Source organism: Ambystoma mexicanum, chromosome 4p (genome assembly GCF_040938575.1).
Source record: "Ambystoma mexicanum isolate Mex_15411 chromosome 4p, UKY_AmexF1_1, whole genome shotgun sequence".
Taxonomy (NCBI): domain Eukaryota; kingdom Metazoa; phylum Chordata; class Amphibia; order Caudata; family Ambystomatidae; genus Ambystoma; species Ambystoma mexicanum.
The window spans coordinates 456,088,276-456,106,818 of NC_090927.1; the positions used below are offsets into that span (position 1 = coordinate 456,088,276).

General features: G+C 49.0%; 1 protein-coding gene across 1 annotated transcript in view; it reads left to right on the forward strand.

Annotated features, from left to right (window-relative positions):
- NOL10 (nucleolar protein 10) overlaps positions 1 to 10,913 on the forward strand; it is an 856,295-nt gene extending 845,382 nt beyond the window's left edge. Inside the window, exon 21 of the mRNA XM_069605973.1 lies at positions 10,546 to 10,913. Within this exon, the coding sequence (XP_069462074.1) occupies positions 10,546 to 10,665 (120 nt within the window). The 3' untranslated portion in view covers positions 10,666 to 10,913. The remainder of the gene's footprint in view (positions 1 to 10,545) is intronic.
- The last annotated feature ends 7,630 nt before the right edge of the window (positions 10,914 to 18,543 follow it).

Genomic DNA, 18,543 nt, shown 5'->3' on the forward strand with positions numbered 1-18,543 from the left:
CGGACAATGGGAAGATCTGGTAGTTGTCTCGCCAGCCCTCATTCTCTCTCTGCAGTGGTGGTCAAGAGAAAACCTCTTGAAGGGGAAGACCTTCACCACCCCTGCAGTGGAAGCCACTCTCACTACAGACGCATCTCTCACAGGGTGGTGGGGGGCTCACCTGCTTCAGCAGACGGCGCACGGAGTTTGGTCCCCTCAAGTAGCGTCCAACCATATAAACCTACTGGAGCTATTAGCGGTGTTCAAGGCTTTGAAGGCCTTTCAGGTGCAACTTCAAGGAAAGACAGTGCTGATTCTAACGGACAGCACTACAGCCATGTATTACCTGAACAAACAGGGGGGCACTCACTCTCCAGGGCTATCCAAGCTGTCCCAAAACATTTGGATATGGGCTCTCAAACACAAGATGTTTCTGTTGTCCCAACCTGTTCCAGGGTAACTCAATCTTCTGGCAGACGTGCTCAGCAGAGATTTTCCTCTGCCCGAAAGAATACGAATGGCGGCTGCACGAAGACATTGTGTCCAACGTCTTCGCAGAATGGGGCTTCCCAGAGATCGACCTGTTCGCAACTCAGGAGAACGCCCAATGCCAAGACTACGCCTCCAGGTACCCCCAGAACCGATCCAAGGGGAACGGTCTCTGGATAACATGGTCAGGGAAATGTGTCTACGCTTTTCCTCCGACTCCCCTTCTCAACAAGATAGTGCACCAGGAACCAGTTACCATGATACTGGTGGCCCCCATGTGGGCCCGCCAACCCTGGTTCGCTCACCTGATAGAAATGTTCCTCTCCCCACCAGTGAAACTACCCTGCCCATACAACATGTTGTCTCAGGACAGGGGGCAGACCCTACACCCATGCCCACAAACTCTGAACTTAGCAGCATGGCTCCTGAGGTCATAGAGATTGGGCACCTACAACTCCCTCAGAGGGGCATGGACATACTCAGGGAAGCTAGGAAACCAAATACACGTTATTGCTATGCCAGCAAATGGAAACGTTTTGTTATCTGGTGCAATTCCAAGGTCGTCAATCCCATAGATTACTCATCCACACACATTGTGCTGTACCTAACCCATCTGTTGGACACTGGGTTAGTCTTCAATTCCCTAAAGGTTCATCTGGCTGCTCTGTCAGTCTACACCACATCACAACAAAAAGTGTTGTGTTGGAAAATACCGGTGATTAAAGCCTTTATGGAAGGGATTCAGAGGATTTATCCTCCCATTTCGCACCTGACCCCTGGATAGGATCTAAATGTGGTTTTGACCAGGCTCATGGGAGCTCCCTTTGAGCCTATGCATAAAGCAAGTCTGAAAGACCTGACTTATAAAACGGCCTTCATAGTGGCTATCACTTCTATCAGAAGGGTTAGCGAACTACAGGCACTTTCTGTTCTAGATCCCTTTCTTACAGTCCACAAAGATAAGGTTGTTCTGCACACATCCCAGATTTGCGCCTAAATTCATCTCAAAGTTCCATGTGAACCAATCAATCTAACTACCCACTTTCTTCCAGAACCCTACTAGCATGGCCGAAAGAAGCCTACACACACTAGATGTGTGCAGGGCAGTAGTGTTCTACCTGGAAAGAACTAAACCACTGAGGAAAACAAAACAATTCTTCGTTTCAGTGGCAGCTGGTAGAGAAGGGGATCCTGTCTCTAAATCAGCTATCTCAAGGTGGATTGTCAAATACATCACACTATGTTACACTCTTGCTAAGAGAGAACTGCCCTTCAAGCCTAGAGCATGTTCTACTCGGGGCACTGAGGCATCCATAGCATTCATTGCAAATGTTCCCCTCAAGTCCATTTGCAAAGCGGCAACCTGGAGTTCTGTACACACCTTTACAAAACACTATTGCCTAGACACTCATTCTAGGTCTGATTCTCAGGTTGGCCAAGCAGTACTAAGACATCTTTTCTGTACTGTTCCTTCTCACAACCCACCTCCAACTCCGGGTACCGCTCGCTAGTCTATGCACAGCATGTGATTCTAAGCAGATTAACAAGCATCAGAAGACCAGCATTACTTACCGTAATAGCATTTCTGAAGATTGTATCTGCTTAGATTCACATGCGCCCTCCCTAACTCCCCGCTCGGGGTGGAAGGAACATAGACGTCTTACTACTTTTTCTCTTTATGTACTCACTCACCATAGCCTTGGGCTCCCTCATGGCAGGAAAAATACAATCGGAGGGACCTCGGCGCGTGAGGGATTTTGGGTACATTACACGTCACGACAGGCCTATGCCGACCTCCCCTTTCGGTCCCTGAAAGACAAGATGCAATACTCCGCGGTTACCACTGGATGTCGGACCATATGCACAGCATGTGAATCTAAGAAGATGCAATCATCAGAAATGCTATTACAGTAAGTAATGCATGTCATTTTCGTCCCATTCATCGTAATTTGTCCGGCTGTTATGGCTTTTCGTACAATTTGTTCTTTCTGGGGGTTTGATGATAGGGCCACCTGAACGTCCCGTCGGCGTGTGCCCGGTTCTCCTGGGGCCCACCTGATGTATCCGATCCACTTGGATCTCTTCTTCCCCATTGTTTGCGAGGATGTCCATGAAAACCTGCTGAACCGCGCCTTTTAGATATTTATCTTCCACCGATTCCACCATATTTTTGATTCTGATGTTGGATGTGCGGGAGCGGTTTTTGAGATCCTTGCATTGTATTTCCAAATTGTGGGCTAGGTGTTCCTGGGTTGAACTAGGTGTTCCTGGGTTTCCCCATTTTGCATTGCTTCTTCCTCCACATTTTGTACCACCTTCTCCAGGGTGTCTGTCCTTTCTTCCAATTTTCGATATCCACCCTTAGTTCCTACACTGACAGTTTCAGTTCTTCCTTTAGTGACTCGAATTGGGTGTGGAAGGAGGCCATAAATTGTTCTTGAAATTCCTTGAACCGGGATTGCATATCTTCCCTGGTAGCCGCCATTGTCGGACGAGTATGCGGGTCCGGGGTTACTACTTTTTGCACTGATCCCCGCTGCGCTGGGGTGTGGAGGTGTCCCAACACCACAACTGTTTGATGCTCGGCTCTTGTCTGGATGGCGGATTTATTGGAGTCGTCTTAACGGCTTTCCCTCTTGTTTTTGACATGGGCTCTAGTGCTGTGATTTAGTATCAGTGCCCCTTCGTAATAAAGCTCTCAAATTCTCTTTGTTGGGGACCAGTCCTCCTCCCTCGCCTCTGTCGCGATTTTGTTTGTGGGGGAGTAGCTGTTGGCAATGGCTTTATTGTCCACCCATAGATGCGGCCCGGTGGGGAGAGACACTGACTCGCGTCTTCCCTCGCCTGCCGCCATCTTGGAATCCAGATTTTAAGGTGATTTTCCAGATTGCCATCACTTCCGTGAGTGAGCTCCAGGAGTTGTCTGTTTTACCTCCCTATGTAGCTTTCTCCAAAGAGAAGGTGACTTTGAGAGTGAGGCCCACCTTTCTGCAGAAAGTAGTCTCGGATTTCCATCTCTCACAAACGGTCCTCTTCCTTTGTTTTTTCCCCTCTGCCTCACCCTTCTAGGGCAGAGGCACAAATCCATCGTTTGGACCCAGTGTGGGCCCTTAAATACTATGTCTCTTGAACTAGAGGGGCTAGGAAGCATAACCAGCTTTTTGTTGGTTATGCCGGTGCTCGTGCTAGCAGGCCTATGACCAAACAGACCCTGTCCAGGTGGATCATTCTCTGCATTTCAAAATGCTACGATCTGACTCTGAAGGATGTACCTGAGGGTGTCGGAGCTCATTCTATCAGGGAGTGGCTGCCACCCCTGCCCTGGGAGGAAAGAATTAATTAGAAGAACAAATTACGTACATCTTGGGAATGTTCTTTCTGATAGATGTTCCTCCCATGGATACCACATCGCCCTCCTTACCTTCCCCTCGTGGCGGATAGTTAGTACACCACTGGTACTATGGTTCCTCTGCGTCAGAGGGCTAGGGAAAAAGGGTGGAACTGCAGTCACGACGAAGCGCGGCGCCTCAGTATATACTGGCCCCGGCATAATGTCCAGTGCGTAGCGGCATCGGACGGAGGTGCGCTGCGCCCCATGGTGGAAGAAAAGTTTCTGAGAACAGCTGCGCTGGAGATAGTATTATCATATATGAGGAATCTGTGGGAGGAATATCCATCAGAAAGAACATTATCGAGAGGCAAGTCATTTGTTTATGTGCAGAGACCCGGTGCTGTAGAACACATGTCGCTGTCTGATGTCGGGCGCGCAATAAATGCTACAGTATCTCCGAGAGTTTGAACCCTGCAAGGAGATGCAGGCATCGATCCACTTCCCCAGCATGCGGTGTGTGACATCCCTATCAACTGAAATGTAAAAACGACAACGGAGTTTCATTCAAGTGCAGATTTGGATAGTCTCAAAACACTGGGGTGTTCCTTGGAAGCCATTGTGTTTTAATTACAATAAATGATACAGATGTATATTGTTTGATTAAAAAAGCTGTGTGCACAGTACTGAGCTCAGTTGGCCTTAAAGTTAAATTTGTTTAAATTGACATTTAAAAAAAAAATATTGATCACACTGAAATATTACAGCACACCCCAAGAACAGTGAGTGCTGGAGAAACATTCTGTACCAAATGATCAATGAACGCTGCTCCCTTCCTGCCTTGCCAATGGGGTGTCACTGGTGGCAGAGCTGGAAGTATGACCGCTTTTAAATGGAGCACTCCACCATGAAAGCGGGGGGTTGCTTTTTAGTGGCTAAAATCAGGCATTTGTAGGAGACGTCTCCCTTCTGGAAGAATGGAGGCATCCGGTCTGAATTCCGATGGTCGTCTAAGTCAACTAAGAGGCTACAGCTGATTTAAGTACCCATCACATGCAATATTCAGCACTTGGGTGGATAACCATTCTGCCTTCCAGCTTTAGTGTTCTAGGAGTGGAAACAGAGGTGGACTTTTCAAAGGGTCCACACATTCAACAATGTGAGCAGGCCCAACTCCTCAAGTTAGGGTTTGGGGGCGTTCTCCGAACATTTAAGAAACATGGGTCCAAATTGTTTATTTTAAAGCACATTTGTTCCTGGTGTACAGGGATTCAAAAGTAGGTAAACATAAACTGATATATACCATTTCTTAAGAGCGATGAATAATATAGTGCAAGCTTAAGGAGAAATCCCTAAGTGGCATGTGGGGGATGTGGAAAGGTGGAAGGAAGCTGCTGGGATGTGTGAGAGGGGGGGGTAAGAGGAGCAGAATACCAGGGAAGCCACACAAGAGCCCCGTGAGGCAGAGGCTCAGCAGGGCATCTCCCGAGTTCCCCATAGGCCGGTCCAGCACTGAGTGTACATGTGAAAAGCACGTCTTTCTAAACGCTGAACTTTTCTGGGCAGTTTGAAGAGAATCCTTTGTGATAATCTGGCATCCTCTCATTGTACAGACATCGCTTGTATTTCATCAAACATGCATTCTTTGGAGTTTTCGTCGACTGGGTGTTTCGTAGTCAAGGCCAGCAGCGAGGAAGCCGGATAACATTATCAGAAAGCTGAACGCGGAGGAGGCAGAGAGAACCGCTCCAGTTTCCAGAGGATAGTGATTAACCCATTACGTTTGTGAAAACTTTCCTGGCCTTGTTTCGAATTTGTGCTGCCGCCATTATATAGTCGAGCAGGTTCTGGAAGAAAATGGAACCGCCCTTTCAACAAACAATTCATTGGAGCAAAGTGGTTTAGAAGTGAGTTGCTGATCGTTCCAGCTGACTATCCGCTGCCTACTTTTAACTGCAGGACGTGATGCTGCCATTTTGTCTATTACACTCCGAGTTATGATGGATTAGAACGTGCTTCAAAACAACGAAAAGCTAGCCAGAACCAACTATGTAAAATTACCTCCCATTAATTACTGTCTGCAACAAATTCCGGCCGGATATTTTAATTTATCTTTATTTTTGAAATTTTCATTTGAAGCCACACAAGATACAAGGTTGAACACAATACTTGCTAAAAGGCTACTTTTTGTATTTGCATTTTGCGTTTGTTGGAAGAACAGAAATGCCAGTTTCGATCAGAAAGGACTAAGAATAGCACATTTACAGATGGCAGAAGTTTTCCCACGAGGGGTGCATGTTCAATAGCATGAAGTAGAGGGGGCTAGTGCATAGGAGTGTAAAGAATTAGGTCATATGCTAGGAACAAATCAAAAACACAAAATGTGTCTTAAAAAAAAATGACTTACAAGGATAACATTCACTTAAACGTGCAAGTGTGCCAAACTAAAGATGAGTACTAAATAAATATACAAAGTTACATGAATAAGCGTCACTGGGGGTAGTGGTGGGATCAGGGAGGGAGGATGGGGGAGAGGGGAGAGGGAGCTCCCTCTTTAGCAAGTAAGTGAAATTTAAGCAGATCTTTGAAGAGATCCACAGTTGGGTTGCCTTTGATTGTTATGGGCAGAGGGTTCCAGTAGAGTGGGGGTGAAAAGGGAGAAAGAGAGGAAGCAGGAGGAGTCACAGGGAGGGCATGGGACAGTGAGGTTGAGTGCAGAGGAGGACCGGAGTGAACAAGATGGAGAGTAAACTAATATACAATCAGACAGATACTGAGGAACAAGACCATTGATAGCTTTGTAGATTAGGAGAAGGAACTTTAAAAAAAGAAAAAAGAGAGAGGTTGTGCATGGAGAGCTAACCAGCATGTTGTCGATAGGTAGTGGAGGAGGATCTGGAGTTGTAGACTTGAACTAAGTTTGATGAGCAAAAGAGTGCACATTATAGTTTATGTAGAGTGGTTAGTAAGAAAATAGAACATTTTCTGAATGTTTAGGACGTTAATATGAGTAGCAGAGGCTGTGGTAGTGATGAATTGTTGCAGTCAAAGGTCGCTATCAAAGAGTACCGCAATATTGCAAGCCTTAGGTGAGGGAGCAAGAAGGTCAGGCGATCGGATACAGGAGGGAATGGATGGCATTGGAAGCCGGGAGAAAGATGGCCTCCATTTTTGAAGAGTTCAGCGTGAAGCAACGGTGAGACATCCAGTGTTGAATTGCAGTGAGACAGTTTGAATTGGAAAGGAGAAAAATATTTGAGGGTCATCAGCAAAAAGGTGGTAGTGAAAGCCGAAGGTTTGAGATGTCTTCCCAGGACAGAGTTATAGAGGGTGAAGAGCAGAGGTCCAAGGACTCATCCTTGGGGGGGAGTGGGGAGTGGTAGGGGGGGTCGAAGAGTGGTGAGGGCAGAGGCTTCAGAGTTCCACAAGATTTTAAAGGATCGACTTTCCCCGAAGGATGCGATCTAGGCAAGAGCAGATTTGCGAAATGCAAGGTTCTGGAGAGTGAGGGGGGTGAGGGGGGGTAGTGAATGTGTACTGTAAGCAATCTGTATTTTTATGCTGGCACAACCTGTCTGCTACTATTTTGCAATGACTCCAGCACTGTATCTTGAGACGTATTTCCAATAAGGCCTTCTAGGCCCAGCCCTGGGGCGGCAGATTTTCAAGGAGTGGCATGTTTCATTGAATATTAATGGCATTTCAAAATAAACCTGCATAACTTTTTTCCTGGAGTTTCTTTGCAGGCACTGCAAAGCGAGGGGTGAGCAAGGTCAGCTGAGCTGGTGTTGAAGTGACACAGGCGAGGCACTAACTCTGGGCTCTAGTCGGCAAGATTGTTGCTTTGCTCGTCCTCAGTGACAGGATGCAGGCAGGACCCGCAGACCTCCCCTGCAGCTGCCCTCCTGTCCTTCATCAGTTCACAGCGAATGCACTGCAGCGAATTTCACATCTTTTACCAGCCCTCATTTCATTATCTGTTGATTTTTCTGCTGTATTTGCACAACAAGCCCAACAATTGTCTGCTATTATGCCTTGCAGGGCAGGCACAGAATGCAGCTGAATGTGTGGCAAATGCAGGATAGGGTGGGAAACCTCAGAGGGGAGGTTAAATCACGTAAGGTAAACTTTTCGATGCAGAGTGCTTTTAGTGCCCAGTGGGGATGTGTTGTAGCGGTTACTGTGTATCTCTGTCCTTCTGTTGATCCGGTCACCTATCTATGCAGATTATTTTGAGGAAGATGAAGTTGCAGAGGCCTCCACTAGACAACAAGACCACTGTTGCTGGCACTGGAACGAATCTCCGAATAGCCAGTTGTTCAAGGGCAGCTAGTGCTTTAGATGGAAAAAAAGAAGTGCATGTACCCACAAACCAAGGGTTTATGTGGGCCAGGGGTTAACTCTGGACCGGTCAAAAAATTGCTTTCACTGCTGGGCCCCTGCCCCATTTATATTAAACCATTTGCATAGCCCTCCATTTGTCTCACTTTCTATGTGTGTCTCGCTCTTTGTCTGATGCTCCATTTGTGTCATCTTCTGTTTGTGTCTGTCAATTTCTCCTTCTACCTCCTGCTCCAATCGGGTTTGTGTTTGTTTTTCTTTCATCTCTCTAGAGGACCCTTTTTCCCCCCCAATCTGGCCCTTTGCAGCATGGCACGCTGAAACATAAGAATGAGATTTCAACCAAAAGCTCAGTATAATGGGCTACTGTTAAGTCATTCACTTGAAATCTGAGCCTCTTAGCCTAATGCAGCTATCCCTCAACAAAGTCCATCAGTCATAGACAAGATTTGCACTATTTTGACCGCATTGTTGTGAGGTACAAACGTAGGTAGGCTTTTTCAGAAAGGACAGTGAAAGAGAACTAATGGCTATGATCTAGGGACAAACAAGGGTGGTGCCGAAAGAGAAAAGTGCCACATAAACTCTCACAAACCCCATTCAAATCTGCTGAGGGTCACAGAGTAAACGCCTCAATGGAACATTGAACAGATAGGGTTATAACATACCTTCAAACCCGATCATCGTAATGAGCTGCTTAGCAGACGTTGAGGGCAACATAACGTACCTGAGCTATGTTGGGAAGGGGGAATTTCCTTCGCTGGGCTAATTCTATGAAGAGGACCACTCAGCCTAGCATTTACGTGTTAGCAGTCCTCACCCTGCCATTTTAATTATTTGCACTAGAAAGTGCAAACAATGTATGGAGATTTGGGGGGACCCATGTTTCTGCGCATTGTTTGCACTCTGTGGTGCAATTATAAATGCCTTCTGCCTGTATGTGAATGGTGGTCATTTACATGGGTTCTTGTGGAATCTGCCAGCTTTTACAATTTGCTAAAAGCTGGTGGATTCCATAAGAATCCAACATATATCCGCCTCATCAAAACCAGATGCTGCAGGAGATGCATTTGTTTTTGACCGGTGAAGTGCATGGTGGTGGCAGGAATAGGTTTGGTTTTAAAAAGTGTAAACCTTTTACACGTGGTTGTTACACCTCATTTACCATTAAGGGAGATTGGAAAAAGGCCCTCTAAATGTGCCCAATTCTTAGGGAGGCTCTTTTCTCAAGGCTCCCAACTTTTGCCCAGGATCACACTATTTGGCAAAGGAGTGGAGCCAGGATTTAAACCCACTTTAGGCACTTGGCCACATTCCTTCCAAGTTCTAGTTAGTACAAATATTTAGCTATTGCTCTCCAGTAGAGCAATCTGACATTATGTAATCCTTTGCAGAACCATGTTAAGCCAAAAGAATAGCCAGTATAGCTACATTTTCAACACCTTGAATGGGAAATGTAAAGTCCCAGAATGCAAAATAATGCAAACACGAAACATCTTTTCAACTTTTATACGCATAAAAGAAATGGTGTGCTTGGAACACCTGCCAGAAGTGGTGCTCAGAACTTAAAAAGGTGCTCTCATGTCCGCTTTACTGCAGCAGCTGATCTAGCTGCACTCTGGCAGGATCCACGGTTAATAGTAGCAGGGGCCATGTTGGATATTGGACTGTAGGTTTGAGCAGGCATTAAGGGCTAAGACTTTGGCGGCCTGTTCCACGTTCACTCTGGTAATTGACTATTTGGCCTTAAAATTGGATTTCCAGTATGAGGAGTATTTGGACTTTTTGAGCCCTTTATATTAATTTCGTCTGGGAACGCTGCCTTTGCAGGAACTGGGAGTGGTGTGGCAGCGAAGTTCCTCTGATGTGCGCCTCTTCTGTCAACTAAATATAGAAAACCCAGCACATTTTCTCTTCTTATGCCCATTTTACGACAACCTTGGATCCCGTGTTCTTAAACCTTTGCTGCGTTCAACCGCAATGTATAATCGCAGCGGTGCCTTAAAAACCCCTTTGCTCACGCGTGTTAGGTGTGTGCTACCAGCTCCGTAGGGTCGAAGGTCTTCAGGGGCGTCAGAGGTAGGCTGGACCCCGAAGTGAGTCTGCCAAGAAGGACCCTAGTTTGAATTGTTGATGCTTCACGGTGGTTCTCCTGTCTTTTGAAGAGGACATTTTATGCGTTGAACTGAGGCTTGTTGCGGGATTGATTTCCGAACACCTTTGGAATTGTGCTTTATTATCATGAACAATAAGCACTCTCATTCGAGGGTACATTTAATGAAATATTGAAAATGTACTTGTAGAGCGCACCACTAGAAAAGTGTTGGAATTATTATGAGTGATATTTGTAAAGTTGTTGAAGTATGTCCTTTTTTAATTTGTATACTACTTTTTTCTTTCTTATAAAGTCTGAGCAACAAAAGAAGCGACAGGAAGAAGAGCGGAAACATCACGAGGAGAGGAGAAAACTGCGACGCTCCGCAAGCCACCTCAAGAGTAGGCCACAAAAAGGGCGCGCATTCTCCTGATGGCTCTGAATGTCAGTTTCCTACAGTTCAAAACAGTTCCGTCGATGCCAACCTCACCTCACCTCAATGTAACTGTAAATAAGATGGAGAGGAGCTGAGGGGGAATTTGAAAAACGGCCACGCAGCGCGAGATAGGCTGCTTGTTTTACCTGGAGTGCAAAGAAGCCTGGACCAATGCTCAGCTCAAATGCCAATACGACTGTACGTCATCTGCACACACGGCCTCTCAATAAACCTTTTAATGTAAATTGCGTATTGTTCGACATCTATTCTGCCTTTCGAAGGATGAAATGAATGCCTGTGAAACAGGCTGACTGATGTGCATTAAAGCGTTCGTTGTCTTTCCCCTATGTTTGGGTGATGCTGCTATGTGGTGCCTGGACTCCAGAAAAATGAAGAGGCGTACGATGCATTATGGCGCCCTGTGCCTCGACGTTTCTCATTGCAATATCCCAGCAGTGACAATAACCCCTGCATTTGTCCATTTGGACCCATAGCCAATCAGCCATCATTTGCCCATTCCTCTGATGCGCATTCTTTCTTACCAGAAATTAATTGAGAATGAGACTGTAGTTTCAAATGGCAAACTTGGCCGCAGCTTTATTTCCACAACAAAAGAATCACTGCAGACATTTTGTGAAATCCAGTCTGTAAGTGTGGCGCTTGCTCCGTGTCCATGATCACCTGCTTCCCCCTATACTTTTGTATAGCGTTCTTAGTAGGCCTAACTCTCCCAACCCTTTGTCCCTGTGCCTACCCTGCCCATGCAGGTGTCCGTGGGTGGGGAGAGCAATGTTTCTTTTTGGGGGAAGCTGAGCCCCTGTTGTTACCACCAGACGCCCCTGCCATTAGGCTCCCAAGAGGCACTGGTCCGAGAAGAGCAAAGACCCTTCCGGCTTCCTTCTTGCTCATTCGGAGTCTGTCTTTTGTGCTTGGTCACCCAAACACCGCCACGCCACTAGGTGGGTTACCGCCCACCGTGGCTCCCCCTCTGTCCTGTTTACTTTTACAGTTCCAACAATTTAGTACATATGTTCCAGTAGAAGAGATCCATCCCCATTGCTGACGGATGCACACCATCTTTTATAAAAAATACTCTGGGGTTTTTAAGTTGATCAGGCCATGTCTGATATGTTGGAAGCCTCTGCCCTTGCAGAACTTTGCCATGGCCCCATTCAATTTCTTCCTCAATTTCTCAACTGCTGCGTGGTTCTCGGCCCCTCTCCATTCCGCCCTGGGAATCGCCTCCGACCACACGATCTCCGTTTCACCCAGTTGTGCTGATATCTCCTGCAATGAGAGCATCATGTCCCTCAACAAGACCCCACTCCCTAAGCTGGTCAAGTAGTTCGCCCCCCCCCCCCCCAGGTGGATGACCAGCACATCTGGCCTTTGCTGCTTACGCAGCAATTTCCGCAGCAGCCCATGCAGCTGTGCCCATTTTATCCCTGGCACCCCATGCCACCAGATCCGGAACTCGCCGGCCGTCGGCTCCTCCTGCTGAGGTGTCCAGCTCGCCCTGGCCCTTGAGATAAACGAATGCCCCACTACCCAAACGGTGCGTTTCTTCCTTCCCTGAAAAGCTGGTAATGAGAAGGAGAGGAGATGGCATGTTATATTACATTTTATCCGGTCTGATATACCTTTTGAAACACCCTGACGACCATTTCCCTAACTTCTTGATGTCTTCCGCCCCCAAGCCCCTGGCTGATGCTGAAGTGGCGGCCCCTATCCGGAATGAGTGGGTCCCGAATCGGCCCTCCGTCAACCCCGTTTTTGCCAAAGCCAGTTCCATCACCTTTTTGAACTGGAAGCGGCTCAGGGTGGACCCGTCCCTATGCAGCAGCAATGGTGCCTCCGCCTCCGATGGCTGGCGCTGCTGCAGAAAGTTGGACATGGCAGCCACCGGACACACTAGACTCAATTAAATGGCCTGCAGCGTCAGTGCCACCCTCTTCCCCTTCTGGTCGGTCTTTGACCTCCGCAAATGGATGACAACCTGAGCGCTGCTTATCTGCACATCCCCTAAACGCAAAAAAACATTCCCTTTGCCCTCTTTGTTCTGGGCACCAACTCGCTAACCCTGAGCGCCCCAAAGAATGCTATTGTGAAGGCTGCTGTAAACAGCACCCACTCCGATTCGCCATTTCCAGACCGTATTCAGGCTTTTAATCAAACCATGTAGTTTTAATATATCGATGGGCCGCCTCTCGGCGGGCTTTGGTACCAATTGCTTGGCTGACCTTCTCATGGCCAATGTGATGTAATGCTCCTTGGCGGGGTCCTTCTCCCCCCTTAGTTTGGCATAATGAGCTATTGCTGCCAAATGATACGTCATCCAGGCTCTGGCCTTCCCCGACCTCCAGCACCAGCCCACAAAGGCCCGCACTGCACCTTCCTCTTGACCCTCTGGCAGCACCTCCCTTTGAAAAGTAACGAACCGCTCCCAACACGCCCTGTACCAGTTTGCTGTGCTTGGTGCCAGGGCGGTGTCGATCAAAGCGCTCAGATCACCCCAATCATTCCCCACCATTGATCCTTGAACGGGGCAATCACCTTCCTTGCTTCTGGGCAGCTTTCTCGAAACTTCTCCCACTGTAAACGAGACAGAGAATCAGCGGCCGTATTTTTGATACCGGGAATGTGCCGTGCCCTGACCTCGATGTTTAATGCCAGCAGGCATTGTGTGAGTTCCCTGAGCAACTTCAACACTCTCACATTGCTTGATGACCCCAGATTAATAATCTCAACCACTGCTAAATTGTCTGACCACAAGGATACCTTTTTGTTCTCAAGGAGTTCCCCCCACAGCTTAAATGCTACCACAATGGGGAACCGTTCCAACAGCGTGATGTCCTTCGTGATTCCCATCCTATGCCACTCGGCCGGCCATGCTTTGCCGCACCACCTGACCCCCAGGATTGCCCCGAAACCAAGGGACCCTGATGAATCAGTGAATAGCTTGAGCCTCTCGCTGCTTGCCCAGCCTTCCTCCCAGATCGCAACCCCATTTGACTCTGGCAGGAATGTTTCCCACATCTGGAGATCCTCTTTTACCTCAGATCCCAACCAGACGTGTTGCGAGGCATGCTGCAGCCCTACTGTTTTTAGCTCTATACTTCTGGCAAACACTTTGCCCGATGGTATTACTCTCCCCGCGAAATTGAGGTTACCCGCCAGTGACTACAGCTCCCTCAGAGTGGCTTTCTTTTCCCCTTCAAGCCTTGTATCATGTCTCTCAGCTTTTGCACTTTGTCCTGCGGGAGCCTGCATTCGCCCTTTACTGAATCAATTTCAATCCCCAAGAATGTCAGAGTGGTGGCTGGACCCACTGTTTTCCCCAGCACCAGCGGGACCCCCAAGTGTCCCATCAACCTTTGAAATACCTCCATGAGTTCCCCGCAATCATCGGTCCCTTTCTTACCAATGAACAGAAAATCATCAAGATAATGTAAAAATCCACCCTCCTTCATTTTTTCTCTCACAGTGAATTCCAAGAAGGTATTAAATGCTTCAAAATAAGCGCATGAAATGGCACAACCCATTGTCAAACATTTGTCATAAAAATATTTCTAGCACATCTTGAACCCCAGCAAATGATGGTTGTCCTTGTGGATAGGCAATAGTCTAAAAGTTGACTCTATGTCTGATTTCCCCAGCAGAGCCCCCCTCCCTGCTGCTTTTACCATTTGCACAGCATCTTCCAAGGAGGCATACTGTTCCCTACACAACTCCTCTGGTATGCCGTCATTCACTGACTGCCCCCCCCCTTCTGGGAAGGAGAGGTGGTGGATCAGGCGGAACTGGCCTTCTTTTTTGGGCACCAACCCTAGTGGTGACACCACCAAATTGTCCATGGGAGGGGAAGACAAGGGGCCTGCCACCCTACCTAGCTTTATTTCTTTCCCCACTTTCTGTTCCACCACCTCTGGCCTCTCCAGGGCTGACCGCAAGTTGGTCGCCTCTTTCACCCCCCTGGCCTCCTGCCCAGGGATCTGAAAACACCACCTGAAACCTTACCACAAGAACCTTGCATCAACCTTGTTATGATATGTATTAAGAAGAGTCCTGGCAAGGAGGTTAACTGGTGTGGGTAAGTTCCCTTTAATCAGAATCTTGTCATTCACAGGTTTGTTAACATTGTCTCTCCTCGTTGGTACCTCAATCTCACTTTGCTTTCTCTTTGGGTATTCTGCTGCTTTTATGCTTAGCCTCACGTGAGGTGGAGCTGCGAGACCCAGAGCTCCCTCCCCTTGGGTGTCTGAATCTGCAAGCTTTACTATAGGGGCAATCCCCTTCTGCAAACCTCAAGCAATCTTCTCGCTCCCCCTGGTGGGTTGCTGCCCGATACACCCAAGAGGAGGGCACGCGAAAGGACCGCCTACCTCCCTGCGCATAAACCCCCTCTGCCTCTCCAAGCCCGGGACTTCTCCCCTTGCTGTTTGTCCTCAGGCTCCCTGGCGGGCATCATCTTGTCAATGTACCTCCGACATCAACCTCGTCCCAAGACATTGCCGGACACACCTGCATCTTTAGTCTGAAACCCCGATCATAATCCAACCACTCTTCACCCCCGTAATTCAGGTATAGATCATGAATATACTGCTCATAAGCTACCATTGCTAGGGCATCCTGTGGGTATTTTTCTAGCATTACCGACATGTACATTCTAAAAGCCTTGAGCCAGTTGTGAATGGTGTGCTCCACCATGGCACTCTCCCTGTCCCTTTTTTCTTTCTCTTTTTCAGACAATTCTTTCAAGCCTCCCCCCAGTGGTACAATCCCCAGCAAGTCAAAGATGTCCACAAACTCCTTTCTTCACAGCCTCTCCTTGGTGGCCCAAGGAATATGCCACATCAGTGAGTTGACTGCCGCCCGCAATGGCGCAAACCCTGGCATCGGCCTTCCATATTGAGTCAAGATGCTTGGGCATGCTGGTGAAGGCTATGCCTGGCTCTCTCCTCCTACATTGAGAGCCCCGGTCCCCTGCCACCAACCTTGACCCACTTGGGCCCCCGTTGGGGCCTTTGGAGCAGGTAGTTTGTCCTCCCCTCTGACATCGTGGGCCCCAGTCCCTTGTCCCCACCATGCTTGACCAATCTGTGCCCCTGCCGGAGTAGCTGCCTGAGACAGCTGACTGACCCCCCCTACCCCCGACTGTGCTAGGCAAACCGACAAAAATCCCCCGGGCGGAATCCCGCCCCTTTGAGGCGGTTGACCAGACCCCCCCCCCCCACCGGGGACCAGGCCTGATACATTCCCCCATATATCCCCCTGAACCCCGAGTCATCCCTTGTTGCAATAGTGAACCATTACTCTTCCCTACAACACCCAGCATACTGGCAATAGCACATACATTTGGTACTTGGCCATTTTTCCCCCACGCTTGCATGCACTCCATGAACATACCTATTTTTCCCCCACGCTTGCATGCACTCCATTGAACATACCTTTGACCATCTCAAGGGATGCGGGTCCTCCCACAGCTACATCCACCAGTCTGGTTGCAGGAGTGCTGTGTGGGCCCCCATGGCTCCCTGGAGCCTCAACAGGCGTAGGAGCCGGTAAGACTGCATCCTCCTGCGCCCTCCCTTTCCCTCATGTTTTCTTGGTGGCGTTGGCCTGTTCCTTGTTTGCCCTGCCCTTCGCCGTCATTGTCCTCTTTCTCTTTTTTTCCTGGACCTCTTCTTCTTCCACGCTGTGTATTTCTACCTCCACCAGCGTCCCTTCACTGGCGCTGTCCTGAAACATGAGGGGCGAGCTGTTCACCACCTGACTGGGCTCCGGAAGCTCCTGTCCTGTTCGAGCCACCATTGTAGACATCCAGTCGGGCCCATGGGTGGCTGCAGCTAGCCTGGCCATCTCTAAAAAGGCTTCCAACTCCATTCTCAAATAGCCTCTTTCTTGGCTGCTATTCCTGCTTCACCAAATTGTTCAGTTTGCTCCTGCCGTTGCTCCCCAGCTGCTTCTCCTCCGTTGTCCTCCACATGTCTCCTTCTCCTTCCTGCCCCTTAGCGCCCCTTGCCGGTGCCACGTGCTTCTCCCAGCACTTCAGCCGCACCCTGTGGACTGGGGGTGTCATTCCCGGTGTCCGCTCTTTTGTCTCTCCTTCCCTTTCTGAGCCGGACTGCCCACGAAAATGTGTGGGGGGGGAGGGTGCTTATGGGCGCCTGTCTTCTAGGTGCACCTGATTCCAATCTTCCCTTTCACTCATGCAGCCCCGGTGTATGCTCCGTCACCTCTCCTTCCCTCTCCGAACCGGGCTGCTCACGAAAAAGGGTGCGGGGGGAGCGCTTATGGGCGTCTGTCTGCTCGGAGCACCTCTGCTTTCACCCAGGCAGCCGGGGCCTCAGAAGCCTGCTCGCGGGCCTTCTTTCACCTTTGGGCAGCCCGGGTAGTCCAGATAAGAGCCGCGGCTTCCACAGCCACGCAGCTCCTTACCTTCAGGCGGGCCCTTTTATGGTCCTCCGTCATGCGCCTGCCTCTTCCGGTGTCTCCTCCTCTCCGGGCTCAGTGTCGCAGATGTTGCGGCTCCCTCGCTGGCGCCGCGGTCCAGGCTCCAGCCCCGACCTCCTTCCTCCCGGCTGCGACACTTCCTCGTCCTGCTTCGCTCCGACCAAGCCGCTGCACCTGCTGACTGTAGGCGTCCCAGTCCTCGGGCTCACAAGCTAGACGATCCTCTTCATTCCGACCTGCAACACGCTGGATCCTCCACGAAAGGAAACAAAATCCTTCCTCACGGCGGTCTGGCAGGCGTCCTACTGCAGTTGCTGGATGCTATCTGCTGTAGGACACCTGCTCGTTGAAAAGGGCGGGGAAGCCCTTTATCTTTGTTTGCCCTTTGCGGGCTTTGGTGGATTTTGGCACCGTTCCGCCCGGACCCTCCCCTTACCCAGGGGGAGGGGCTAATGGGGGAAGGTTAGAGGAGGCCTCTGCAGTGGTTACCGGGCCACCTACATTTTTCCTTTGGTGAGTCCCGTCGGCAGCTTTAATCTTGTAAAACACACGACACTGCCAGCCAGGGAAGGAATTGGGCTGAAACGAGACAAAAAGTGTCTTGCCGAAGTGACTCCAGTGTAGAGCCCAACCCCCCCTCTCCCCAGCCCACCCGTTTTATAAATTGGTAGCCATGCTTCTGTTTTAAAAATGCACTTTGTTTTCATGCAAAACAGCCTGCGCACGAAAGGGAGTCGGGGGTGGGGTAAGGGGGGGGTCTGTGTCTGCACTCTGTGGTTTAATCTTGCCCCGCCCCATCCAGTGTAAACACACGCAGAGCTGTGTTAAGCCCATAACGGGATCCTATGCATGCATGCCTCGCCCATCCTCATCATCCTGCTGCCTGTGAGTGCGTGCTTAGAGTGAGACTGGTCAGGGCCACATTGAGCACTTTTGGGGCCCAGGGCTCAGACACCAGGCCCCCCCCTCCACCAAACCAAAATAATTAAGGGATATGATTAACTGGTTGCACCCCACTCTCCCCCCATCATGATCACCACTCAGAGCTTGATATGGTGCCTCGCAAAATAATCATAGGTGCTCCTTTTCAGCCCCATTACCCTCTTCATTTTTGCTGCAACCAAAATGATAAAGTAGCATTTCTAGGACATTAGCAGATCACGATAAAGGTATTTGTGTAGTAGCATCAATAGCAGCCACTAGGAAGGTACACTAGCCATAGTATGAATGCAGGACACATATCCCATGAAAAAGGTGCACATCATCCAGAATAGACGACTCCGATTAGCCGCCTCACATAATGCAAAAGTGCTCAAGGATGGATAGAGGAGACCGACTGGAAGCAAGGAGAAAGCTACACATGCCATTGTATAAATAGTGGATGCAGATTAGAAGTTACCATGAAGATGTCCATATCCAGAC